Below are 20,925 nucleotides of genomic sequence, written 5' to 3'. Positions count from 1 at the left end.
AGCCTAGAGAGAGGCTCCAACGCCAGCTCCCTGGCACCAGCTGAGCCAGGGTTGAATCATCCACCCAGAAGAGTCCTTCTCTTCTGACTGAAGGAGGGCTCTGGAAGGGCCAGCGGGGCAAGGCTGAGACCCTGTCTGGCCATGTTTTCAGAAGAAATCAACAGAGGGAGGGACAAAGTTTTCCATTACAGCACACCTTCTTCCCTCAAAGAGCTTTGTTAATCCAGTGGCAAGAGACTATTCCTTACTGTCCCCCCAACTCAGCCCTGGCCTTTACTGGACAGTAACCCCAGGGTCTTGCTAAAGAGCCCAAGGAAGAGTTTGTGGGCAGCCTGGTGAAATGCTGACAACCACTATGGGCCAATGGGAAAGGGTTTAACTGGAGGTGGCCCCTCCCTCTCCAAGGCTCCTCTGCCCCCATCAGCTGGTCGCTGGTCTAGAGCCAAGCCACCCTCAGTTTAAAACAGAGGGGAGCAGATTGGCTGGAGGAGAGTTAAGTATTCTCCTCTCTAACTATTGAATCAGATCATAGAGTGGCAGGGAAATGAGAGACTAATCCTGCATTTTGAAGATGACAAAACTGAGGGCCAGCTGAGGCAAGGGCAGGGGAGGTAACTTACCCTAAGTCACACAGCTCCTGAGCATCAGGGCTGGGACTAGAACCCAAGATTTCAATGATGCAGGAAGAGGAGCCAGACATGCTTTCTCACCCATCCGGTGTCCATGCAGAAGGGCTCTGAGGTGTCTGGCCTGGGAGAGTACAAAGCTTAATATCCTTTCAGAAAATGACCTCATGAACCCCGACTCCTGCCCAAACCGCCCTTCCCCTGCCTGGAAGGCCTTTTCTCACTGACCTAACTCCTCCCATCCTGAGTCTCAGAGTGCAAGCCATATTCTAGGGCATATCTCATGACCCCCATAACAACGTGCTTGTACTCTTTTAGCACTTAGCTTCTGTTCCTTGGTACTGAACCCCACGTGCACCTGAGCAGCTGCCTGGGCTCAAAATGGGTGCAGTGTCCCCCAAAGGCACTGCCCACCCCTATGTCTCTGGAATTCAAGACTGAACCTTCTCATGTTACTTATCTTGCTCATCAGCACCTGACAAGTAGGTCAGACACACAAAAGGACTGAATCCAATGCTCTAAATCCCTTGGCTAATTGGTCCAGTGATAAACAGACTATCTCCTTCCGCAGAAGGAAGCCCAGATTTTTGACAAAGCTGGAAGGTGTTTGCCAAGACCCCACAGTCACATTTTGAGCCTCGGAATGCCCTAAGCCAGTGATATGATGGTAAATAAACACTAAACAACCAGTTTTCTGGTGCTGCTGGGGAAGAGCCATGATTCATAGTGTTTGCCAGTTGCCATGATGTAAACAGTCCCCACTCTGAGTGACTTCAGGCCACCCATGTGACGTCACAGATTACAGAGTTGGGAAGAGATGCTCGGTAGCATTAGATGCTATTTACCATTATGTTATATAATAAATAGCATTACTATATAATACCATTACTAATAATACCATTATTCCCACCATACAAAGATGTAAATAACCTCAAGGGCACAGATAATAGTAACATAGTAAAATAATTAGGAAATGATTAGTTTTGAGTATTTATTACCTTTGTTTCTATTATAATGTATTCAATTGTGGGTTTATATAGTTCACTTTTTTTAATGGTTATTTAATAGACAGCTCATAAAATTGCTGAACATTTAGGTAAGTATTTATTTATTTATTTATTTATTTATTTTATTTTAAGTAGGCTCCACACCCAAAGTGGGGCTTGAACTCACGGGCCCGGAGATCAAGAGTCACATGCTCTACCAACTGGGCCAACCAGGTGCCCCCAAATTCCTGAAAATTTAATAATCAGCTTTTGTGAACCAAAACAGCTGCCCCTCCCAGGAGAAATGGGCTGTCCTTGTCCTTCAGAAGGGCAGCTCCCCAGAGTCCCCATCCTGAGGGGAGGGACCCTTCCCCGGCACCCTAGGTGTGGAGTGGGGGTGGATGAGAGTGAGTAACTGTTCTGGCGCCTCTGGTGGCCATAAAACCTGAAGCAAAAGGGGAACTCTTTCTCCAGTCACACTCCTGGGTTTCAACACCCATCCCTGGAGGGCAGGAGTCCAATCACAGAGGCGAGAGAGTCCGGGGGGACTGGATGAGGAGGATCCAGGTTCTGGGCCCCTGGCCCCCCACCCCCTAGGTTCCAGGCCCTGGATCTTAGGCCCATTGCTAGCTTCTTGAACCAGTTTTCTCATTTGTACAGGGGGGTAACTTTAACTTACCACCTGTGCCGCCCATTATCTGAGGCTTGGGGGAGGGGGAAAAGCAGAAAGGGCCAGGTAAGCAGGGGAGCTAGAGAAGATAAGAGGTCAGGCTGTGCCGGCAAATTGTCCCCGTGTTGTCATTTACAGACCCAGTGACCATGGGCAACTTACTTGGCCTTCTTAAACCTCAGTTTGCTCAACTGTAATACGGGTGGCTGAGGCATGTGTAGAAACAGTACCACCAGCCTCACAATGTTGCTGAAGGTCAGGTAGGGACCTACATAACGCATTGAGTGCCTTGATAAATACTGGCTTTGCTGCCATTGCCTACAGCCAGACCCACATAAGTCCTTCTCTAAGGACGAAGAAGCAGGTATTGTTCAGACAGGTCTCTCTGAAGGACAGGACCTCCGGGAACCGGCCTCAGTAGCCCCTGATGATCCCACCGGCTGCCCCACCCTCCTTCCCCAGCTGGGGCATGCTGGCAGCTGGGACGTGGGTGGAGAGCCCAGAGACACACTTCTCACAGTTCCAACACGGAGGGAGTTTTGTAACATTTTCCAGCGGGATTGGGTTTCCTGAGACTTCTTGGTAAGAAGACATGCAATGGAAGGTTACACTGGTGGGGAACGGGCTTAGAGTGAGGAGAAACTTCAGATCAAACCAAATCCTCCTCTCCTCCAAGCCACCCAGAAGTTCTAACTCCTGAGAATCGTACAATGTTTCCTGGGGGACTCACCCTCCCTGAGGAAGTTAGCATTGATCTGCACCACCTATCCCAGGGGTGAGGCTATTTCAGAGCTGAGGGGCTCAGGCAGGGGTGCCTGGCTCAGTGCGGGGGGCCTCTGGAGGCTTCTGATGAGGCAAGGGGGAACACGCAAGGGGAACAAAGAAGCTCCTGAGGAAACTGTCTGGCTCACCTTTCACTATGCTACTTGCCTGCTCATTACCTTGCTCTGGTTCTCTCTCACCTTTGAAAAGAAATCAAAACTTCTTCACGTGGCTTGTGAGCACCGAGTCTTCAGTGTTCGGGGTTCAAATCCTGGCTCTACCACTTATGAGCTGTGTGATCTTGGACAAGTTAGTCAACTTCTCTGAATGCTTCAACCCCTTTAACAAAGCAGTCCATACCTCAGATGGCTGTTTTGAGGCTAAAATGAAAAAAATGTCGGTAAGATGCTTACACACGACCCAATAACGTGCAGTCAATAAATAGAACGATAAAGACAAATTAAAATATTTTTATTACCAGCCTACCACTCCGATTCATCTCCTGTCACTTCCCAGAATGAAATTATCTACAGAGATTAAATTGCTAGCAACTTTAGACATTTCGGCCTCCTGTGCTTTTGTGGGCTTTTCAGCACCTGGCACACAGTAGGCACTCAATAATCTGCAAAACAGATTTACCCAGAACTTACCTAGAATTCCCTTTACACCTTTCTTCGCCTGACAAGCTCAGTTTAGAGGTCCCTGTTCCAGACAGGCTACCCTATGCCCCCAGGTGGTTCTCTTCCACCGCATTCTGGGCACACATGCTTCATGGTACTATGCTACTAAAATGGTTTTCAAGCCTTTCTTCCCCTTGGGACCATTAGCTCTTCTAAACAGGAGCCTGGTCTAAGGTACATTTGCATTCCCAATGCCTAGTACATGGTAGGTGCTTGATAAATGCTCAACTTGAGTAAGGCCAGTCACATACCCCCAGGCCAGGAACCCAGATCCCGAACACCTACCAGGACCCACTGCCCTTCCCAGGAGGTTCAGGCAGATGCAAGTTTCCAGCAGGTTTGGCCAACAGTCGGGCAAACCCGCTTCCCCCTCCTTCTGAGTCAAACCCTGCTTCCCCCCACCACCTGGCTGAAAACAGAGGAACTGGAGAATAGGGAGTTTCTTGAAATTCTTTTTCATCAAAACTACCCTGTTTTGTGCTTCAGAGCATTGGTATTGTCTCCACCTGAACTTGGTCACCCAGAGCAAAAGGAGGAACTCAGTGACCCAGGAAGCTGGGGGGCAGTGCGGGGTGCAGTGAGGTCTGCTCCACAGACCTGGGCACCCAGGGGACACTGCACAGCCGTCAGCACGCAGCTGGCAAGAACTGTACTGGTTTGTTTGTGCCATTCAGACATTAGGTGACTGAAGGCAGGAATGACGTACTCCCCAGTCCTTCCCTGTGGTTTTATTTTAAAGATTTTATTTATTTGACAGAGAGAGAGAGAGAGAATGAGAAGGGGGAGCAGCAGAGGGAGAGGGAGAAGCAGGACCCTGGGATCCTGACCTGAGCCAAAGGCAGATGCTTAACCACCGAGCCACTCAGGCGCCCCTCCCCATGGGTTTAGAACAGATCTGTCTCTAGATGCTAACATGGTTCTCCTGGGCTTAGTCGGAGGAGCTCAACAGTTTAGAAGGAACTAAGGCAGCAACCATCCCACTAGAGTCACTAAGGGGCCAGAATTGCTCTGGCCCAAGGTCAAAGATGGGGGCAGGGGCCTGTCTGGCTTACACCCGGCTCTTAGGTAATAAGAGTGCGGACTGCTGGGTAAAATCGGGGACTAGGGAAGGCAATGCTGTCAGCATCCCCTGGGGGCCTATTAGTGAGCGGTCCACTGGGGGAGGCAGGAACGCCTGCTGGGACGGTTCCAAAAGGCCCATCATATTGCTTTGCCCACCTGCAGGTCACCCAAGGAGAAACTGGGCTGGGTGGTGGTGTTCCCCTTCCTGGGCAGAGGTCGAAGGCTGTTCCTCTCCTTCGAGCAGGGATTTACAGCTGACTCAAAGTTCTAAGAGGACAGTCTTAAGCAGGGGCTAAAAGGACAGTGAGCCTTAGGAAAGAACGACTGGCCCACAATGGCAGAGGTTAGCACACCCAGTTCTCAGGTCCCTCAAGTGAGCCCCTGAGAGTCCTCAGGATTCCCTGAATCTGTACCATTCACTTCATCTCAATCTACCTCCTCTTGTTAACTATTTCACACGGTTGTTTTGTCTTCTGCCTGTAGAGGACAGGGCCTTGTCTTCTCTACTTCTTTCTCATTCTCCTCAGCACCCAGCACAGTGTTGGGCACAAAGTGGGAGACTCAATAATACATGTGTATCAAATTCCAGGGCCTTCCACATTTCTATAATTTTCCCCCTAAAGATTATTATTTTTGGGGTGCCTCGGTGGCTCAAGTCAGGGTCCCAGGGTCCTGGGATTGAACCCCGCATCAGGCTCCCTGCTCAGCGGGGAGTCTGTTTCTCCCTCTGTCTCTCCACCGCACCCCACCCCCCAGCTTGTGCTCTATCCCACTCACTCTCTCAAATAAAATCTTAAAAAAAAAAAGATTTTTATTATTTTTAAGTAATCTCTACAGCCAACGTGGGGCTCGAACTCACAAACCTGAGATCAAGAGTCCCATGCTCTGCGGACTGAGCCAGCCAGGCACCCCTGTATCATCTCATTACAAGATCTCACGAGGGCGCCTGGGTGGCTCAGTCAGTTAAGCAACTGCCTTCAGCTCTGGTCATGATCCCAGGACCCTGGGATCGAGTCCCACATCGGGCTCCCTGCTCAGGGAAGTCTGTTTCTCTCCCTGCCTCTTCCCCCTGACTTTCGCTCTTTCGCTCACTCTCTCTCAAATTTAAAAAAAAAAAAAAAAAAAAAAAATTTTAATAAAAATTAATGATCTCACGGAGTGCTTGCTTTCTTTCAAACGCCATTGCTTCTGCTTTTTTGTGCCCGATTTTAACCCGTGTGTGGGATTTTACAAAGCATTCCAAACATCAGAAATACACCCTTGGCAGAGAGAGGGCTTGGGGAAAACTCAGGACAACATGTGGCCTCAGCAGGAGCATCACCCACCTCGCCCTTGGCCCTGTGGTCTCCGCTCAGGCCAGGGGCCTGTTCTCAACTGGTAGGTGCCTTCTCGCAGCCTGTGTGGAGGAGGGAGAAGTGTTTGCGGTTAGCCATCTTGGGGGTACGACCCCTGAAGTCTGAGGGAGGAGTGGGGAGAAAAGAACAAGGTGCTGCAAGAAAAAAGAAGAGCCGCGTTTTGGGGATCGATTTTATTTGGGCTTCTCACAGTGGATAGAGCCACTCTGTCTTCAGAACAATCACAGCACAGGAAATGCGTCACCGAGGCTGCCCAGAAGAGTCTGACCAGCTGAATCTTATTGCTTAAAATACACGTATTCACAATAACTGACAAATGGTGATGTGCCTCACACAGGAATGTGTTAGCATTTGCAAATCTCCCGACTGTAGCACCAAACCCTCGGCCAGACCAACCCTTTCCTTCTCTGTTCACCTGGAAAACCAGATGCAAGTCGGATCTCCCTGGCCCCCTATCGAGTCCTTCAACTCCCGATTTCCATCTCTCTCCTGGCAGGGGAGCCCGGCTGGCAGAGGCCAGACTGCGTGACCGCTGGAATCAAGCCTGGCTCTAGTGGCTGTCTCGCTTCTTCTCACGCCTATAGGGCAGGACGCTGCATTGAGCCCAACAGTTGACGCGCATGCCCCACTCCAGCCGGGGAAGGAAACTTGACAGGGCCAGAATTCATCCATTTGATCAGTTAACTGAAGCAGGATTCATTTTGGTAAAACTTCATCTCCTTTGAGACTTCAGTGAGTTGTTTGGGATTTGATTTATTTATTTTACTTTTATTTTTTTAAAAAAGGTGGAAGGAAAGGCATCTGAGGGCTGCTGACGCACTCCCGCCTGCTCTTGCCACACACAGGCTTGCTTGCATGCACTGGACCCCGGCAGAGAGAGGTGAGCCCTATGGCACTGCGGTGTCTGCCAAACTCTCCTGCCAATGCTGGGCAGGGCCAACGTCTGGGCCACAGCTAGTCCAAGCGTGTCACTGAAGATCCAACCAAGCTTCTGTCTGAAGTTCCACTTCGCCTTCTGTGCCGAGTGGTTTTGAACACCCCCTGCGGGCTGATACCGAGGGCCAGGAGGAGCCCAGGGAGGCAGACAGGTTCAGAGCACGTTTCCACTTACAGGGAACAGAACACAGGCCTCCGAGTGTCCACGGAGCAATGTGCAAATTGCAGGGCTGGGTAGAGGAGAGCCTCCACTCCGAGCACAGTTATCTCTGGCAGACGTGGGGGGTGGGAAGTAGGGGGTGGGGGGGCTGCCATCGACAATGCTGCTGGATACACCCGGGTACACAGTCAGACATTTGTTCAGTAAACAGTAAGTGTGTAAAATAAATTACCTTGAGCGGGGCCATATCTGCTCCAAACGTGTGGTTGACGAGCACAATGGCTGCCATTCAAAGTATATTCACAGGAAAACAGGGCTGGGGGCTCACACACGACACACAGACACACACAAGTTATCCAAAAAGTCATTGTACACAGACTTCACTTTGTTCAACATGGATTTTGGTTTTGTGGACTCCGAACGCAGACACTCGTTTACCTCACAGCCTTGGATTTGTCTATTTTTGTACATATATATATATATTTTTCTTTCCTTTCTTACTGTAACGTCAATGCCTAATGTGAATATCATCGTTCAAGAGTGGGAGAAGAACCAAACTCTTCATATGAACAGCACTGGACAGGGAATGTGAGTTTTAGCTGTTTGCTTTCTCCATCAGGTTATTCCTGTCAAAGCTCAACTGGTTATCTGAAGCCAAACTACAGTAATAAGGATCCTGCGGTCCTTCCGGACCACTGCCTTCGCCCTCCTACCTGGGCCACTCAGGCTCTTTACAGAGGCTACAAAAATTAGTCACCCCACTCAGAAAGGGGGCTGTGGAGAGGCAGGGGAAGGGCATGAAAGCCACAGATAACCAAGCCATTTTTTCCAAGTGGTCAGTTTAAAAATAAAAACAAAAACAACACAACAGAAGAACTCATTCAGAATCAAGAGAAAATACTGTGTAAAAGCCAGGCTATGGGGCTGCCCTTTCTTAGGACCCGCAGCCTCCCTGGTTTCTACGAGAACAGTGAGGCATGGAGGCCTGCAGACTGTGTGTTGGGTGGGGGAGGACCCTGGACACCTACAGGGTCAGCCCGAAGAGCAGAGATGCAGCAAGCCGCACCAGATGCACCCCCATGGCTTAGGCTCCGCTGCACTCCCACAGAAGTTCCAGAGCTAGCCCCCACCCAAGCCTGCACACAAAACATCTCCTCCCGGCTCAACGGCAGGCAGGCTCTTTGAAGGTCAACTTGGGATAGAGGCACAAACTTCCCTTTTCCAGAACAGAATTCTTGCCTGCCCGCTGGTCAAGTTCTTGTTTTCAGCTTGCTTTTGCTGTTGCTGCTGTTGTTTTTGTTTAAAGAAAAACCAAAAAGAAGGTGACATAATGTTCCATACTGAACCAGGCTGTGGCCAGCCAGAACCTGCTGGGAAGGGCCCCTCAGGGATGCACAGTGGTACATCGACTTCATCACCTGGAATCTGAGGGAGCAGTAAGCCTCCTACCAACCTTACAACTGCCTGTCCGCTCTCATCCTCCCCCAGGACTAGCCCAGTTCTGGCTCTGCAGACCTTGGCAGCAGGGGCTGACAATCCCTGGGCCTCTGCGGGCTTCCTTCTTCCCCCAGGGCTGAGACCTGCCACCTCTCCCGGACTGAGACACAGCAAAGTTCTCTTAACAAACACCAGGGCACAAATCCACTCCACCACCAAGGGTCACCTCAGGGCACAGTCTCAGCCCCCTCCTTGGGGGCTTCTGAAACACACATCTCTCTGACCCGAGCAGGCAGCGAGATATGACTTGAAAAGAAAAGAAGGGGACAGGGCCGGGATGAGGAATGAGTCACAGAACGAGCCAACGTGCCGGCTCTCCACGACACTGTGCTCCCGTGGGCGGAGAGGCCTCCACTCCCCAAGCTGTACCTGGAGATGCAGGAAAATGCAGGCCGGCGGGGAGGGGGCGAAGAATGAAGCGGCTCTACCGCTTCCTCTGAAAGTCACTTAATGCTTCTCTCATGGTGCTCCCCTTCCCTGGTTGCTTTGCCAAGTTCTGAGGCGCAGGCCGGGCCCGCTCTAGCTGGGGGAGCTGCCGCTCTGCGAGTTCGGGGAGTCCTGCTCGTTGATGGTGTTCAGCAGCAGGCACGCGGGGGGCCGTGGCGGGGGCGGGTGCCCGGGCTCTCGGGCCCGCTCCTCGGAGGGCTGGCAGAGGCCTTCCTCTTCGTCACCGGGGGGCCGCACATGGCAGCTGTCACAGAAGTCCAGGGGCCCATCCAGAGTGTCGTCAATGAGCGTGTTGAATTCTTTGAGGTCGTCGTCATGGTGGCCCCGGTTGCACACACACACCTCAATGCCCGAGTCACCTGTGAAGCGGCGATGTCTGCCGGGCGTCTTGTCTTTGCTATCGGGGAGGGCGCTGCCCTGCTCGGAGCCGTAATCTCTCAGCAGCTCCTCCTTACAGTCGGAATCTTTGTCCAGGAAGGCCCCAGGGGCCAGCTCCCCCAGGCCGGCCACAGAGCCACTGGGCTCCATTCCAGGGGCTTTGGTGGCTGCTGGGCTGGCGGGCACGTCGGGGGGCTCAGGGTCGGAGATGCTCGGGGGTCGCGTGCTGCTTCTGCTGGGCCCGGACAAGGGGCTGCTCTGCGCCCCTTGGGGGCCCCTAGTGGGACCAGCGCCTGGGGGGCTGCCGCCTGGGGGGCCACACTGTGCAGGCAGCTGCTGCTGTAGCTGGAAGGCACTGTACGGTGGGGGAGGAGTCGGAGGTCGGTTCACCACTTCCTCATAAGGAGGTAGTAAATAGTTTGGCAAAAACCCTAAAACAGGGAGGCAGGGAGGAGAAATTACCGCACTGGCAACTGTTCTAGGACAGACTGCAAAGCTCGCACTCAACATATGCCTCTTCCCACCCCCAGCATACCCACCGAGGGCCGGCTACAGCTCTTGATTGTGGGCAGGGCGGAGGGGCGTGGCAATTTTGCAGAGGAAAAGAGGGACAGACTGGGAGTGACCTAATCTGGCTTCTTGAAATCTGAGAGCCCCTGAACCTGCTTCACAGGCAGGACTCCTGCCAGTCTGGAGTTAAGGCAGAGGGTTAGGCAAATGTGGGGGATGGCCAAGAGATCATTTCTGCCCAGAGCGTATCTGTTTCCACATGCCCCCGAGTCTCATGTTTCTTGCTCAGACTGTGTCCTCGGTCTACATCCCATAGGCCTCAGGGTCAGGGACCCTAATTTAAGACTTCCTGACCCCGTTTTTCTTGCCACCACGCCCCCTTCCAGATGTTTGGACCATGAAAAGGGCCTTTTCCTGGGAGGTTAGAAATCTGAGCGGCCGGAGGTGGTCTGGAAAGACAAACCGAACCTCCTCCTGACTCAGATCAGGAGTGGGTGGGTTACCAGCGAAGGGTGAAGGGCCTGCCGACCAAGGCTTATTGTCAACGTGCCAGGTAAGTCAGATTTTGAATGTGCTGAATGTCTCAAGGCACAGATGGTCTGGTTTTAACAATAACTGCTAGCATTTATTGAGCACTTACTATATGCCAGGCACTGTGCTAAACACTTAACCCTTCTAGATGGGGAATTCCAGACCTGTGAGCACTTTATTCTGTAGAACACACTGTAGAATGGCTTTGGACAAGCTGGGCCTCCAGGGACCCTTTGAGGGTCATGTGTAAGGATCCCCCAGGGAAGTCAGGTGAATGTCCTTCAGTGAAGTTTCTTGGTTCTCAGAAGGTCCCAGTGTTACCCCCCACCACGTGCCCTCCCATGTGCCCCTTTCGTGGCAGCCTTTGCTCAGGGATATCACAGGGCACTAAGCAAAATGGGAGGATTTCAGGCCACAGCCATCTAAATCCTGATTCACGCACATCATACACCCTCTTGACTACCTGCCTTAAGAAAATCATCTGCTAAAGGATCAGACACCCGGTCAGAACCCAGTCAATGTGGGTCTGGAATGGCCCAGTGGCTCTAGGGTGCTGCATCCACAGCACCTGCTCCTCTCTGCTAAAGGTGAGTGCCCCCTTATCCCCATACCTGTGAAATTCTGCACTATGCTGGGCAAGGGGGCCCCCAGGGGCCCACAGTCTGGGTTCTGGGCTCCCGAGGGTGGGGTCTGGTGGCTTAGGGTGTACGTACTGAAATAAAATGGCAGCGCTGAGTAATTGTGGGCTTCTCGGTAGGCTATCAGGTTGATTTCATGCTGCCGCTGCTGGGCCTGAAGGCGATGCTTGGCTCGGCGGTGGTGGCACACACAGCAGCAGCTCAGGATGATGATGATGGTCCACACCAGCCAGAACCCTGCGGGCAGGGAGGCAAGGCAGAGAGGCATACATGCATGGTGAACACCAGCTGGGGGGGCCCCCCCCAAGCTTTCCCAACAGGGGGTCCCCAGACAGCGCCCACCTGGTTGAAGCGGCACTGTCAGGCCTCACCTGGTGAATTCACATTTGGAACCTGTGTTCAGTTACTGTCAGCGTTTGTGCCAGAGTGAAAGATGGGATGGGAGAGGGCAGGAGGCCCCCCTCCAGCACCACTGGTGCTATGCTTCGGGTTTGGCGGGCATTAAATATGCTCACCTTTTAGGACAGTGTCCTCGTCCTCTCTTAAGGGATCTCTGAGAAAAATGCTTCCGGCTTTCTTGTTACCCATCTCCCACCCCACCCCCAAGCCCTGCTCAAGGCCTTAAGGCCAGTTCCCAGCCTCACTTCCTGCTGCTACACCAGGCTGCTCACCAAAAGCAAAGGGCCCCTCAAAATCCCAGCATATCAACAAATGCAAGGGGCCGCCTGATAAAGGAATTCTTAGGGTTCTCTTGATATCACCAAAAAGACCATGGGCGCTTCTCTATCATGTACACTGGTATACTGCAAGAGTCACTAAAGTTACAGGGGGGAAAATTCTAATTGCCTCAGGTCCATCTCTTCCCTACAGAGTGTAAATGACTTCCTCCGCTCTTGATATAATCTGGTACAATTCCATCTCCTACAGTTGCAAATAACACTCCCACCTCCCTTTGGCCTGTGATTTTATTAGACTCAGGACCATTAGCAGCCTTCCCTTCTTCCTTCTTGCTCCAGGGAGGGGTAGGTAAGGGAACAGGGGAGAAGGCCTATAGCCCTCTCTTCTCCAGGCAGATTATTCTTCTCATTTCCCACTATGTTCTTGGATCATACTCAGAGAATCTTGACAAACCCCAATAGAAGACCCCCTCTCCAATCTTAAGTTGTAAGCAGAAAATCCTTTACAATTTTTTTTTAAATCAATGAGCAATTCTGCTTTAAAAAAAAAAAAATACTTTTTTCTCAATGAAAAACTTATCTGAGGAATAATTTTAAGGTGAGTTGTTATTAAGTGAGAAAAGATGATTTTTCATTTGTTCTCTATTCCTGAATAACTTCAATTTTTTTCCATTACCAATGCTACATGTATTTTTTATTACCTACTTTGCAAGTATAAATTTGTGTTTAGAATTTAAGTATTTCCACATGTCTCTTGTCAGAATGAGTTAAGATAGTTTAAAAAAAAAAAAAAAAAAAGCCCCAGGGCGCCTGGCTGGCTCAGTCGGTAGAGCATGCAACTCTTGATCTTGGGGCTATGAGTTCAAGCCCCACACTGGGTGTAAAACCTACTTAAAAAAACAAAACAAAACAACCTTTCCCCCACACAGACCTGTATATGAATAAACCTCTGATTTTTTTTTTCTATTCGTGCCAGGATATCATGTTCTAAAAGATCGTACTGACATTTAGGGTGTGGCCAGGCAAAGGCCCTTTCTGTCCCCCAGGGGTGACCCTGCTGCATCTCCCCACAAAGCCACCTCTCCAGAGTGAGATGGGACAGCCGCCTGGCCCTGGGGGGCTGGCAACACCACTGGATGGCTCCTAACGGCTTTCAGCCTGTGTCGGTGTGCAGTGGAACCTTCTGCTGAGGCCCGGCAACAAGAGAAGAGGTGGAGGACAGTGGGCTAAGCATTTTGTCCCTTTATCCCCTTGGCAGACGCTAGATCTCAGGGTTGTGGGTTTGAGACCCACGGAGGGTGCAGAGGCGACTTAAAGATAAAATCTTGAAAAAAATAAATAATAAGATCTGCCCATGGGGCATCTGGGCGGCTCAGTCGTTGAGCGTCTGCCTTCGGCTCGGGTCATGATCCCAGGGTCCTGGGATCGAGCCCCGCATCGGGCTCCCTGCTCAGCGGGAGGCCTGCTTCTCCCTCTCCCACTCCCCCTGCTTGTGGATCTCTCGCTGTGTCTCTCTCTGTCAAATAAATAAATAAAATCTTTAAAAAAAATTAAAAAAAAAAAGATCTGCCCAAAGAACATACACATAAGTTGAAGTCAGAGGTCTCCCTTGTGGTCCTTCCCAGAGTCACTGCGGACCTTTGCTTAATTCCACTTACATTTCTCCCCTACGGCTGCTGGCTGACGGAAGACCAGATATATACTGTCATAGGAGCCTTCAGAGGTGGTGCGAGGCCAGAAGGGAGCTCTGGGAGCGAAGTGGCTCCCTGATGCTGTCCTGTAAAAGCCTCAGTGCCAGCCTCCGGGGGGGGGGGGGGGGGTCCTGCGTTGGCGAGGCAGGCAGCACAGATAAGCACACTGCATTCTGCTCAGGGGCCCGGCTCCAGACGTATTTGAGAGTCCTGTCTAAGCCGTTCTGGACTAGCCACTCTTCCACATTACTGCCTTTCACTTGCCCAGCATAATCTCACAATCCTTTGTACTTCTGTGTTGTGTTCTAATTCTAAAAGCACATTCTCGCATGAGATAACTGCATCTGACTTGACTAGTTTTCACCACCCAAGTCATTTTTTCAGTAGTTTCTTACCTAAAGGCAAACCAACTTTTAACCTTTATGCTGCAGTATAAATGATCCAGGGGCAATATTTCTTATTTTATAACATGATTTTATTTTCTTTTTTTAATGTTTTGTTGTTGTTGTTGTTTGTTTGTTTTTCTTCTTGTTTTTAAGTAAATTCTACCCCCAACGTGGGGCTCAAACTCACAACCCGGGGATTGAGAGTCCCATTGCTCTCCTGACTGAGACAGCCAGGCAGGACTTTATTTTTTTAACACACGCTTTTAATAAGAAAAATCTCAGGTACTGGTTTTCATGTTGGCCACATATTTCTGGTTTTCCCCTTCTGGGCATTTGGGTAGGCTTGAACTTCATGGCCCCCTTATGATTGGGCAAGGCTTTGGGACTGGTTTTAACTAATGAACAAAGGTTGGAAGTGACTTCTGTCACTTAGAGGTCAGGACATCTCTTGTTATACATAAGGCCTTCCTTCCTTTAGTCCTCCTCCCGCCGTGACAGTAACATTCCAGACAGTGACTTCAGAATCAGTCTGGCCTCAGGATGAAGAAGTGGGAACCAAGCTCCCAACCAACCCACAATAGACATAGAGTGTGAGAAGTAAACATGTTGTTGTAGGCCACTAGGTTGGACTTTTTTGTTACTAAGCATGACCTATAGCCTATCCTGACTGACGCAGCGTCTTTATAGGCTTTTCTGGGGAAAAGGATTGAAGCGTCCATCAGATTCTTAAGGGAATCCTTGATCCAGAAAAAAAGGCTGCGATTCACTGAACTGGAAGCATAATAGAAAAAGAGAGCTTTTTTTTTTTTTTTTTAATTTTAAAGGAAAAATTAGGCAGGGCAGAAGGAGATTGGGGGAAGAAATGAATCAACTGGAACACACACCCTTGCCAAAACTGCCTTAGTCATATCTAAGCGAGCACCAAATAACTCACATGTTCATCAAAATTCCACCACCCTACTTCTTTTAACGTAGTACTATGGGTAGAAAAACTCTCCCTACTATGTACCAGTTGTATAATGTTATATTTATCTAGGTCTCAAACTGAGTTCTAATTTCTTCATTTCTTTTTTTTTTAAGTTTTCATTTATTTATTTATTTAAATAATCTAATCTCTACACCCAAAGTGGGGCTCAAACTCACGACCCTTCGATCAAGGGTCACATGCTCTTCCAACTGAGCCAGTCAGGTGCCCCTAATTTCTTCATTTCTTTTTTTTTTTAAAGATTTTATTTATTTATTTGTCAGAGAGAAAGAGCGCCACTGAGCAAGGAGCCTGATGTGGGACTTGACCCCAGGACCCTGAGATCATGACCTGAGCCAAAGGCATGCTTATTAACCCACTGAGCCACCCAGGTGTCCCGTAATTTCTTCATTTCTAATACAGTATGACAAAAGATTATTTGTGTGGATCAAAACTGAGGGAAAACTAACTTGGAAGCAGAATGGGTCTAGTGGCAAGATGAAGTGGTAGCACAGGCCCAGAAAAGACCCTTAATGAGCTGGTCCCACTTGATGGAGTTAATGTGGGAAGGCAGAAGGCATTCCTGTCTGGCCCTCACAAAATGGACTCTCTTGGGAGCCATTTTAGTCAAAGTAATGTCCCACCAAGTTTAAAAGGAAGAATATCCAGACTAGTCCCTATGGACTTGTACAAACTTTTGATCTTTTCACTAGATCTCACAAACAAGGAATTAAGTTTAAAAACGAAAAACCTAATGAAAGAGACACACAAAAGCACGCCCTCCTCCCCAAACACACACCTACCCAGAGATTACATTCCCCAATGACAACTTTGAAAATTGTGACCTCATGGTGGGGAGCATTTGTCATGCTAAGCAAAACAGAAAACATGTTTTGAAAAACAATCACAGTCCAACGTAGGAACTGAGTCATGTGCCCCGAGCTCACTATAAACTTGGGAAAATACCACTCCCCAAATGGGCAGGAAATTCCTCATTAGGAAGCCAAAGCACACTGTAAATTAGCTCTCCTTCTACCCCACAGGATGGCGGGTGACCTCCCTGGCCACTTGTAGCTCTCAGCAGGAGCTCCTACCACAGCCACTGTGGAAAAGGCCTGAATTTGGGCAAAGAAGACCTCGGAAGGCTTACAAGTTCATCTCAAAGACTGGACACGTTTCGTAGAAGCACGACTGTAGTTACCAAAGAGAAGAGGCAGTGACCTGGGTTTAAATCACAGCTCACAAAACCACTGCCTAGCTTTGTGATCTTGGTCATTTTGCCCTCATCTGTAAAATGGGGAGAATAATGACCTACCTTACTAGTCGCTGTGAGGACTAAACGAATTAATACTCAGAACCATGCCTGGCATATAATAAGTTCTCTAGATTGTTATTACTATCGTTGTTACAGGTGTGACAACAGATGGGAAGGGTTTTCTTTCCATTTCTCTTTTAATTCCCCCCAAAAATACTCCATAAAAAAGCAAGGGTGAGGAACAAGGCCAAAGTCTGTTTCTAGGTTCTGTTCTTGGCTAAATTCATTGGAAAACCAGCCCGAGTGCTACTGATCAACCAGTCTTTGTCCAGAAGCTGGATCTCTAGGAGCAGGGGTCCAATCTCAGCTTAGAAGGCCCCAGCTTCCCACTCTCTACTCTGCTAAGGGTGGCAAATACTCCGGGCTTCCATTATGAGCAGTTCAACAATGGACATCTTAAGATAAACTAAAAAGAAAAAGTTAGCAGGTAAGAAACAAGCTGGGCAGTCTTAAATGAATTTGGTCATAGTCTGTTTCGTGTCACTTCAGGGGAATTCCACTGCCCAGAAACACTCCCTTCTCCCCAACTAAAGCCCAAACAAGGGAAAACTGATGCCGGAGTGAAGGTCCCTCAAATTATCTCAGGAGCAGAAATTCCCAGCTCCGACCTCTCCCTGGACAATGTAGCATGGTGAGTGGAAAGAGTCCTGGGATGAGAATCGGGAGATCCAGGTTCAGGATCTTTGGCCTTGAGCATATTGGTAGCCTCTCTCGATTTTGGTTTTCTTCTTTGCTCTGCCTGTTCCATGAAGGGCATCCTCAGATGGAAATCAAACATGCACAATAAAGACCCTCCACAACCAGGGCCCATCACCCCTCCAGTGCGGCACACAGAGTTCTGGAGGGGGTTGCTTTGGAGTGAGGCACACTGACCCTACCAGTCAGCTGCATCCAGCTGAACAGTTCCTTTACACCCTGGGTCCTGACACATGGGGGTGATATAGATACCTCACAGGTTTGTTCTTGGGGAGAAAGGAGACTATGTGCATGAAGATCTTCCTCGGTGTCTCGCGTGTAGCAGAGTTCCAAGCACATTAGCACCCTCATCTCCCATTCCTTCCCAGACAAGCCCCACAGACCCTGGGGAAAGGTCAACAATGGCATGCATACTCTGTTCTTTCCCATGGGGCCCTGGCCTATGGCATTCCCCTGCCTGAGAAACCATTTTATCCTTCTTCCTGTGTTTAAATCCTATCCACCCTTCAGGGCCCACTCCAAATGCCACCTCTTCCATGTAGCCTGCCTGAACCCTGCCTAGCCAAAGTTCTGGCACATACATTCCACTCTCTACTTTGTCTCACCAGTGGGGCATCTTGTCTTATCTCCTCTCTCTGCTAGGAGATTCCCTGTTGACAGCAAGGATTATGTCTCCCTACGGTTACTAACACAGAGGAGTCTCAGCCTCAAGTAGGAGTTTGTCACAACTGCAAATTCTCAGGTCAACCTCATACCTATTAAATAAAAAACTGGGAGTAGGGTTCAGAGATCTGTGTTTTAATAAGCCCTCCAGAAATTCGGAGGCTTGCCAAATTTTGAGAACCACTGGATTAAGGGTTTACTGAATGAATAAATGATTGAATAATGAATTAAAGTACAAGGGCCATAAAAACGCATGGGATAATAGTAATGATGATGAGGAGCTCTGACAGCCTCAGTGGTAAAACAGGACCTTTGCTTCTCGTCTGACGCAGGCCCAGTAATGACTACTGCATCAGTTATGACTGAAAAGATGTGGGGAAAAGGAGTCTGTGTAAGTGGGGTGTGTGTGTGTGTGTGTGTGTGTGTGTGTGTGTGTGTGTGTGTGTGTGTGTGTGTGTGTGTGTGTGTGTGTGTGTGGTGTGTTTGTGAGAGAGAGAGAGAAAACAGTCTTCAGCCCACAGGAAGACTCAGCTCCATAGACATGAACAGGTTGGTGGAAATGGCATTTTTTGCTTTTTTCCCCTGAGGCCTTCTCTGTAGGCAACTGTGGTTAAAGAGGTACTATGTCTGAGAGAAACTCTGCCAAGGACTTTCTGGCTGAAACTTCTTTCCTTCCAAAGGAAAGACACAAAAAGAATAGCACAAAGCCCATTATTTTCACATGTCAGGCAAAGTTTAGAGACAGTTAGAGGGAACAGGGTTCAAAGTGACCAAAAATGCAGTTTTGATTAAGAACTGAAGGGGCTCATCCAAACACTCATCTTCCCTCCTATCCACACATCAGGCAGAGGCCAGGACCCTGATGAGGAGGAAAACGCCAGAATTCTGAGGGGGGTAGAACACTCGCTGGGCATCTCCTGACCAAGAAGCCGTTTCTGGGCACCAATGAGGACAGTTTTGCTTTGACAATCTCCATTCCTCCAGAATTGGAAAGCATGGGCCAGCTCATAGAATGGCAAGTCTTTCGCCCCCATCGACTCTGGTCTCTGGCCTCCTCCTTTTCTCCACTGACCGTAACTGGAGAGAGAATTGGCCACTCAGCAGCTCCTCCTCTGGCTTTCTTTAAGCCCTTGGGGTGAAGTGCCTGGTTCCCAGGCCGCGTCCCTGCCATCTGGGTCTCCCTGTCCCCGCTGCCCCACCCCCTACCCCCCGCCCCGGTGACGGTGACCCAATTCTGGTAGCTACTGGGCCTGCTCTGCCAAAAGCCCAGGAGGCTCTGTCAGTCTGAGACGAGACCATCCACAACCTCATGTCTCTCCACAACCGATGCTGCCTGGGCCGGGCCCCGGGAAAACCAACCACAGCTCTGTGGCTTTCTGGCAGCCCAGCTTCGACTTTTGTATTAACAAGGGGTGGGAGGGAGAATTGGAGCCCTGCTGTTATCTGCATTTTAAAACATTTAAACACAGTCTGTTCACCTGCTTGGCACTTTGTGTTCTCTAGTAAGTCCCTCCACCCCACCCCTTCTAAAATAGCAACAACCCTGGGTCCTCCTTTGCTATTGCTTATATTCGCAGAGGACTGGTGTGGACACCCCAAGCCCTCTTCTCTCCTTACGAAGGGACTGTGCACTTGGCTGCCCCTGGGATTCCTCAGAACGGCAGACGAGCCAGTCCTCAGTCCTCGAAAGGTGAAGATAAGAGTGAGGAGAGGTCCTGTTTGGAGGAACCACTCCCACTGGCTACAAGATACATTTACATTTAGAGGGAGAGACTGCCCAGCCAAGAGTCTAATTTCCTTTCCATACCAAACAATAGCCCTTCTAGCTGCCTTCTGACCACATCACCAATGCGGGAGGAGTGGGGAGATCAGAGAAGGGGAGAAAGGACAAGGGTGACGGGGGCAGGAAAGGTCCGCTTTGGCAAACCAGCCCAGTTTGTTTCCAAATGGAGGGGATGATGGGGGCTTAGAACTATCTGGGGAAACAGGCTACCATTTCTCCTCTCTACAGACAGTTGTGAACCAGCGTGCTGCTGGTCACCTGGGGACTCTCTGCCCTAAGGACTCTCCTGTCCTCCCATTCTTTGTCCAGCAGCATCCTGTAGTGTCTCATCCGAGCTTCGAGAAGACTGAAGTGCAAAAAAGCATGTTAGTGAAACCCTTGAACCTGGCTAGGTCCCTGAAGATTGTGCCAATGTCACCACCCTTGTGCAAGTCTGAAGGTGCAAGTTCATGGCCTCAACCAAACCAGTGGCGAGATGAGGACTGTTTCCATGCAGCAATTAGCTGAGAGTTAACAGGGGAGATGCACCAGAGAAGCAAGCCTCCAGACATTTCAGCTTGAGAACTGGGAAAGAAACGGAGGGGGCTAAACCTCTAGACTCCCTCACTCTGGGAGGGCTCCATGAGCAAGGACCTAGGGGAAGGCGATCCCTTTGACAGGGACCAGACACAGAGGCAGCTCCTTGATGCTCTATGGGGAATTCTGGAAGCCGTTAAGGTTTTCACAAGAAAATGGCCTTACAGCTATCCACAAAGCCTAGCCTGGCGTTCACAGCAGGTTGGCTGCTGTAACCTCTCTTTGCAAAGACAGCAAAGCCTGGGTGTCTGGCGGGCCCACAGAAGGATGTGAGTTGTTGTCACTGCTCAGCACACACTAGAGGGGGCATCAGAGAGAAGCCCAGGCAAGAGCTTCCTCAGCAGACCTGGTAACCACGGCCTCTTCAGAAGGCTCAGACCATAGTCTCTAGTCGTCAGCCCCTGGTGTCTGAAGAGCACCAGAGCACTCCTCCTCTAGAGAGGACATGCTTCTGGAACCCAGCAACAGATTCTACTCACAACACTGCCCCTGGGAGAATGAGAAAAGGTGCCCAGCCCACTGCTTCCCAACGAGTGGAGACAGTAACCAGGAGGACCCTGGGGTGCCAGCAACCCCCGGGGGGCAAGGACTTACACCAGAGTTCATAGTAGTAGTTGCAGCACTGAGACTGTCCACAGCAGTGTCCTGTGTCACAAATGTAGCTTTGATTATTGGTACCCACACAGGTTTCCTTATCCTAAAAAAGGAAAAAAAAAATTTAACATATGAAATTATAGCTTTTAAATGCCACTTTTCTTTTCATCCCCTTCTTCCTGGTTGTCTGCCCACCCTCCACCAAGACGGTCTATATCAATGTTCATTCCGTGAAGAAAAAAAAAAATTAGAACCCACAACAGCAGCAGATTGAAGAAAAAAAACAAAGGTTTATGAAAGGGTGAAGAGGATTCAGCACACAAAGCCGACCGGTAAAGAACG

At 49.8% G+C, this 20,925-nt stretch overlaps 1 protein-coding gene across 4 annotated transcripts in view; it reads right to left on the bottom strand.

The window, feature by feature from the left end:
- Nucleotides 1–6,299: 6,299 nt before the first annotated feature.
- WBP1L (WW domain binding protein 1 like) overlaps nt 6,300–20,925 on the bottom strand; it is a 56,619-nt gene continuing 41,993 nt past the window's right edge. For all 4 annotated transcript variants that reach the window (XM_027596106.2, XM_027596104.2, XM_027596102.2 and 1 more), the window contains 3 exons: nt 20,584–20,686; nt 11,314–11,475; nt 6,300–9,990 (listed from right to left, as the gene is read on the bottom strand). In XM_027596106.2, the coding sequence (XP_027451907.1) occupies nt 9,254–9,990; nt 11,314–11,475; nt 20,584–20,686 (1,002 nt within the window). In that variant the 3' untranslated portion in view covers nt 6,300–9,253. The remainder of the gene's footprint in view (nt 9,991–11,313; nt 11,476–20,583; nt 20,687–20,925) is intronic.

Source organism: Zalophus californianus, chromosome 15, assembly GCF_009762305.2.
Source record: "Zalophus californianus isolate mZalCal1 chromosome 15, mZalCal1.pri.v2, whole genome shotgun sequence".
Lineage (NCBI taxonomy): Eukaryota > Metazoa > Chordata > Mammalia > Carnivora > Otariidae > Zalophus > Zalophus californianus.
This window is presented reverse-complemented; position numbering and strand designations above follow the sequence as displayed.